Genomic DNA, 6,497 nt, shown 5'->3' with positions numbered 1-6,497 from the left:
ACACCTGAATGTGGGTGACCAACTGGTCCTACCTGATTAATTTCTTAAATAAGTTGGAGCCATTATGTTATGTGTGGACCAAGTAATCTCTGGTTCTTTCGAAGCTAATCTTCTTTTTTATTAAATACTAATTAAGGATAAACATTTTCATTCATGGCCCCCTTCTTAAGGAAAAAGTACACATCTAAAGCAAACCTATGATAATGACAACTGACAAGCATTTCAATGCCAACTGACAAGAGTGGAATTATTGACGCTGAGAGACTAATAATTTTTTTTTTTTTTTTTGAATAACTGAGAGACTAATAATTAAAAATAAAAGTAAAGAAAAACTTAGACAAAACATAATATTACAGCTTACATTTCGTGGCCATTCACATTAATTCTTTGCTCGATTGCAGATTCTTACAAATGCATGAAGTTCAATATCAAATACAAAAGGAAAAAAAAAAACTAAAAACATATATGTAAATAAACAAAAAATTGCCCAAAAAAAATATTGGATGAATGAATAGAGCGCTAGAAACGCTGTGACAAATACAAAAAAAAAAAAAAAAAAAAAAAAAAAGAAGAAACTTGCAGTTACTTTTCTGCCAAACTTGGTACACTCTACATGGCTCAAATTCTCCCGGTAAGTTGATACATTCCTTCCCAGCATGGAAAACAGAGTAGCCAGCAGCAGCAGCAGCAGCACGTCATATCAATCCAATTGCATTGTATTCTCCTTTAACTCATACAGCTATAGTTATGGCTGCCAACATATCTTCTCATCTCTTCCACTTAGCTTAATCAACTCTCTTGGATACTAGGCAATTCGGTAACAGTTTACAAGTGTTAACCAGACGACAAAAAAAGAATTGTACACGTCCAGAATGGTGTCAGGGCCTACTAAAGGTTGAACCCAATTATTTTCTCAGGAATGGCTTTTGGCAAACAAGTAGCCTTTGGTCACTGCCATTCTGAAGATCGATCACCCTTGCCTCCCATCGGATTTGCGCGGCAAGCGTGCGTGCCATCTCTATCGTTCCAACCTTATCAGAAAGTACAACCCATCCCTGGAGCAAATCAAAACTCATGCTATTATTATATCTATCAATAATGTAGCAAGCTATTAAATCAGAGCAACAGCAAAATATCCTAGGAGATTGTCCAATCCGAACAACATGAAATGTATGTTCAGATCTCGAGAAACGTTCCAGCCTCACCAGCTATATACATATAAATTAAATATACAAGTACTTGCCTCAGGGCGCAAAATACGATCCATCTCCAAAAGTAAGTCCCTCATGGTGCACCTCTCTGAAGACATATGTGAAAGTAGCCCACTTGCATGAAGCATATCGTATGTTCGGGGATATGTAGGGAAAGGATCACACCTACACAACAAAATATGCATTAAATCTAAGAGACTAACATCAAGCTATGTACCACAACTAGTAAGCATCCATTTATTTGACCAACATCTTTAGAAGAAAACATTGGAGTATAGAAGTTTTGTAAAAATATTCACAAACAAAAAATAGCAATTTCAAAATGGCAACTTTGAAATGGAGACATTTAAAATGACCTAAATTTTGTCAAGTGTATTGATGCCAAAAGCTGGTTCCATCTCATGAAAAGTTTTATGATATGACGCAGGCCCATCAAAACAAATCCTTGATGAGTACCATTAATTTACAAGTCACACTAAAGAAACTACGACCAAAACTTACCAATCATGCAACACACCGGCAAAACCTTGTTCTAAAATGAGAGGAAGTGTATTTTGAGCTCTGACTGGCACAACATTCATAACCCACACTGATTTCCTTTCCTCTAAAAATGCAGAATTTAAACCTCCATAATGAGCATTCATATCCATCACATTGCGTATCATGTTAAATGGAGGTAAAGGGTCTTCATCTCCCGGTCTCTTTGGGTGATCTGAGAAAATCAAGGGTGTAAGCAAAGACCAATAATTTTTTAGAGCTGTTCTCCAGACCTGGGAATCCTCAAAGAAATCATCGGGCTGAACTCCTGAAAGGACAAAAGATTGTCACTTTATAAAATAGGTAAACTTAAGAAGTCCAATCAAAAAATCGTTGTAACGACACTTACCATGAACTTCAAGCTCAGTGGAGCTCAATTGGGAACTAGAAGACCTGTTCTGAATTGGAATCCACCGTTTGATGGAGGTTCCACTAATACATGATACAAGGGGTCGATAATAAGACAAAGTCTCATGGCCTTCTTTACAAAGTGGTATAGCACCCTGCTTGCTACAATAAATAAATAAAAAAAATTATATAAATAAGAAATTACTAAGATTCTGCAGATAATTCAGCAAAAGAGAAATATAAATAGAGTACTGCAGGAAATTGAAAAGATAATGCGATTAGAAAAAATATTAAGAGATAGACTTCCCCGGGAAGAAAAAAAGAATATCCTCACCGATTCATATAGCAATTAGCATCGGAAGTTTTCTGCCAAATAAAAGTTTCATCTTGCTGAGCTAGAAGGATCCAACAGATATCCTCGGTCAATTCTTCTATTGGTGTTAACATGTTTCTTTTCTTGGTACTAGATGAACTTCCATATGGCTTGCTTGTAGGCGATGTTAAAACAAAGTAGCCACCTGGCTTGAGTACTCGGTCAACTTCTAGAAGTAACATCCCATCTGATTCATGAATTACTAACAGTAAGTTCATGCAGGCTATTATTGGAAGAAAGAAGACTGAACCATTACATTTAATAAGTCAAAAATATAACTTGATTTTTTCCTAAAAAATTGAAGAAGAAGAAGAAGAAGAAGGCAGAACCCCCTTGGCTACCATTACAACAACCACCTTTTAATGCATGCTCATAAAACATTTCCCAAAGGAAAGAGAGGAAGAAACTCATATGAAATTAAATTTCAAATATTTTGAATACTTTTATGACACCCATCTAATATGATTACATTTCATAAAGATAATCCAAGAATCATATTGTTGTTTGGTACCATTAGAAGGCACTGTCCTGAAACTAAAATGCATGATTACTAATCAAGCAAAACAACAACTTCAGAACTTCACATACACATTCGCACCCTAACAAATAGTATTTGTAGGAAATCAACTTTTATCATTTGATAAAAATCTAGTGACCATAATTTATTTTGAAGTTTTACAAACCATAAATGCTACCATTTAATATTCCTAGAATTGCTGATGCAAAAGAAAATTCCTAGAATTGCCGTCGTTAGATTAAAATCAAAGGATAAAATTGATTTACACATATATATTAAAAAAAAAAAAACTCCAGTAACGGTTCACATATTAAACATACTTTTGTAATTGTAGCCTCTCCAAAAAGAAAACCTGCCAATATCTTAAGAAATTACCTTTTTGGTCCCAAAGAATACCACACTGAGCGCAATGAACCATATCAAATGACAATGATGGATATGGAAGCTGTCTAGCAATGAAGTTGCCAATCATTGCTGGGAGACCTCTCTCTAAGGCCAACTGAACTTGGCTTCCAGTTGCCTCATATGCCGCAATGCAAACAGGCATTACTTTCAGAGACAGTAAATGAGCTCCAAAGCTACCAAAACCACAACCAATATCTAGTACAGTACGCACCTGTAATTTTAGAAGATTCAATGTAAATCTAGTGCTCTCTATTTATTATAATAAATATAAACACACAAATATCCACATCAGAATGTGTATATTAATTAGTAAAAACATGTGATGTATAGTTAACTTAAGCAACATGACAGCTCTTATTTGGATGCAGACCACTTAGATTGAAATGGACAAGTAACTGATAAACTCTATCTGAAACCCATAATCACTTCTGCATGATACAAATATGAGTTACAAAGTAACAACAAAATTCAGCGATCTTGTATGATACAAATATGACTTACACCAGCTTGGATAAACTCATAATCACTTCCTAATCCTATCATTTCTGCAATTTGACGAGAATAATCCTTTACACCATCAAAGATCAAACCATCCTCTGAATGAAACGCAATTTGGTTCTCTTCCAGCAACATCAACCTGGACAATTTTTCTCAAGTTAGACAACAAGTTTAGCACATTTCTCAAGAAACTAAATCTACATACATGATTAAAAGGAGATACCAGAATTACATACTCCTACACTTTTCAATGTAATAATTTTACCTTTTGGTCATGCTTCCAGATGAAAGAAACTGGTCTTTGGTTATCTTCACATTCCCACTCCATATCACATCCCTACCAGCCGGCCATCTCAGAGGAATCTTGTAGTCCTTGGGAGGACGAATCAGACATTGCTCTCCTTCCTTTGATAATTCACAATGCCGATCAAACTCCTCTCCATCTTTGTACCCGGCCAACAAATTTGCTGAAACATTATAACAAGGCACATTATTTTCTCTTTCTTTACCACAAAGGTCTATCTCTCTTTGGCGAGTAGGCGCCAAAAAGAGAGACCTCAGCTCCAGATAGTCAACTGCTGCCTGCTCCTTGAGCCTTCTATAGTTTATATAAATGTCAGGAACCGCAATAGGAGTTGCAGAATCAAAGGCACCCGAAGAAGATGATCCTAACACTGCAATTAACGCAAGAACTGAAACCAGGCACAATAGTAACCAGCTCAGGGGCGGTCTAGGACCCAGAATGACAGATACTTTGTTGAACCAGGGACTTCTCATATCCAAATCGATCGTCCAATCCCGTCTCAAAATCAAATTTCAGCAAAAACGCCAGTAAATCTCCGAGAACAGAGAAAAACACAACCAATCATTACACAAATACGTCTGTGTATGTTACCATGGATCTCAACAACTCCTACAAGCATCGAAACAGTACACACTTCCTTCCAAACAACATGTGCAGATCTTCTTCCTTCAATTTTAACATTAAACTCACAGTTTCATATATATACCCATCAGATACATAACAAGAAACACAAAGCTTAGATGACAATGTACAATCTTTAGTACCGAATTATGGATCAGCAATCCCAAGAAAACAAAACAGCACGGAATACTTCGTCAGAGTAACGCTTCATTCAACCGATTGAGCAGAATCTCTGGCTGTCAAAATCCAGAAACGACAATCTCCAAAAAAGAAAAGGTAACCAACCAACACCAACCTGTAAAAAAGTCCAAGATCCACCAATCAGTGAAGTTGCCAAGAAAACCTGCAACAATGAATATAATCTCCAGATTCTACATATAAAGATCCCAAAATTCACAATGCACGTCATCATTATTCAAATTTTACAACACTAAGAACCCAGATCTTAAACCAAAAACTAAAACAAGAACAACACAAAAGAATACTCCTATATGCAGATCCAATTTATGAAAACCAATCACAATGAAACAAAAAGCTCAGAAACACAGAAACAAAACTTACAGAGAAGAAGATAACTCTAGGGTTTGTAGGAGCGAAACCACATTTGTTATGGAGTGAGAGATTCAAAGAACTGATGAGTAGGAAGAAGAAGAAGAAAGAGAGGAGAATGAGAATGATTTTTGGAGTGAAATTGAAATCCAAATTTATCGGATTCTCGTTTCTGTTGTGTCTCTGCTGCTTTGTTGTAATATAATTAATTATTTATTTATATATGTGATCGAAATCAAATCAGATCCAGTCCAGGGGCTCGTAATTTTAGACAAATTAAAAATTAAAAAAAAAAAGAAAACAAAAACAAAAACAAACAAACTCTACGGCTTGGCTCGTATAATTATAAAAATTTTGTGTTTGCGTAAAAATTAATTAAGAGAATAATTAAATTAAATTAAATTAAAAGTAAAGTGTGAATGAGTGAGAGTGAGAGCATAATTGTAAAGTAAAAAATTTATTGTGTTCTGAACCCGGTTTTAATACTGTCGTTTCTTCATTTTAACCTTTTTCGAATTTTTCTTTCAAACAAATAAAACAATGCTAGAGTTTCATAAGAAAAAAAATGATGCTAGAGTGACGGCGGCATTCACGTTTGAACCGTCACAGTCTGACAGACCCAAAAATTGGTTTTTCTTTTCTAGCCGTCCAACCAAAATAAATTACATTGATTAATTAAGGCCACTAGATGCAAGAATAATGAATGATCATTTGAACTTTAATTTCTTTCTTTTTCGTTTTTTTTTTTACTGCTCGACGGAACGATGCTCATGAAATAAGTTATTTTAGAAAATATAATGGTTTTTATTAACAAATAAGTTAATAACTAACCTTAATTTATATTGATATATCGTGATTCATTAATAAAAGTTTGCAAGTACATCTGGGGCAATCAATCTTTTTTAACCCTACTAATTATTTTCTCAACTGAAATTTGACTACAAAAATCATTAGACATGTTTCGGCTTGCAAAAAGAATTATACTTGTTTTGTTTGATTTGAGGGGGAATATGGTGTTGCTGGTCATCTTACTGAACAACTAACTCTTGCTGAATTTTAGTATGAGAAAATGTTAGATTAAAATTATATTTGTGGGCAGATATGTATAATGTATAAGTGTGATATAAAATGAAG

At 34.8% G+C, this 6,497-nt stretch overlaps 1 protein-coding gene across 2 annotated transcripts; it reads right to left on the bottom strand.

The window, feature by feature from the left end:
• Nucleotides 1-350: 350 nt before the first annotated feature.
• On the bottom strand, nt 351-5,884 carry LOC115699240 (probable methyltransferase PMT5). 2 transcript variants are annotated; one of them, XM_030626537.2, is made up of 10 exons: nt 5,376-5,871; nt 4,958-5,109; nt 4,155-4,859; nt 3,893-4,028; nt 3,362-3,602; nt 2,431-2,656; nt 2,098-2,258; nt 1,713-2,016; nt 1,244-1,376; nt 351-1,055 (listed from the first exon to the last, which is right to left on the bottom strand). In XM_030626537.2, exons 3-10 carry the CDS (start codon nt 4,664-4,666, stop codon nt 906-908), a joined length of 1,863 nt encoding a protein of 620 aa, XP_030482397.1. In that variant the 5' UTR covers nt 4,667-4,859; nt 4,958-5,109; nt 5,376-5,871; the 3' UTR covers nt 351-905. The 2 variants fall into 2 exon arrangements, with proteins under 2 accessions (XP_030482397.1, XP_030482396.1); XM_030626536.2 differs by having other exon boundaries at nt 4,155-5,109; nt 5,376-5,884.
• Between the last annotated feature and the right edge of the window lie 613 nt (nt 5,885-6,497).

This window comes from Cannabis sativa, chromosome 8, assembly GCF_029168945.1.
Source record: "Cannabis sativa cultivar Pink pepper isolate KNU-18-1 chromosome 8, ASM2916894v1, whole genome shotgun sequence".
In the NCBI taxonomy this organism is placed as follows: Eukaryota; Viridiplantae; Streptophyta; class Magnoliopsida; order Rosales; family Cannabaceae; genus Cannabis; species Cannabis sativa.
Note: the sequence above shows the minus strand (reverse complement) of the source record. Positions and strands in the feature narration are given on the sequence as shown.

Bases quoted from the DNA above. Each gene is read 5' to 3' on its own strand.
- LOC115699240 (XM_030626536.2), bottom strand. From the start codon at position 4,666: ATGAGAAGTCCCTGGTTCAACAAAGTATCTGTCATTCTGGGTCCTAGA. The intron at 2,259-2,430 runs GTGAGGATATTC...TATTTATTGTAG, and splicing joins GCTAATTGCTATATGAATCG to CAAGCAGGGTGCTATACCAC. The intron at 1,377-1,712 runs GTAAGTTTTGGT...TTTGTTGTGTAG, and splicing joins GCCGGTGTGTTGCATGATTG to GTGTGATCCTTTCCCTACAT.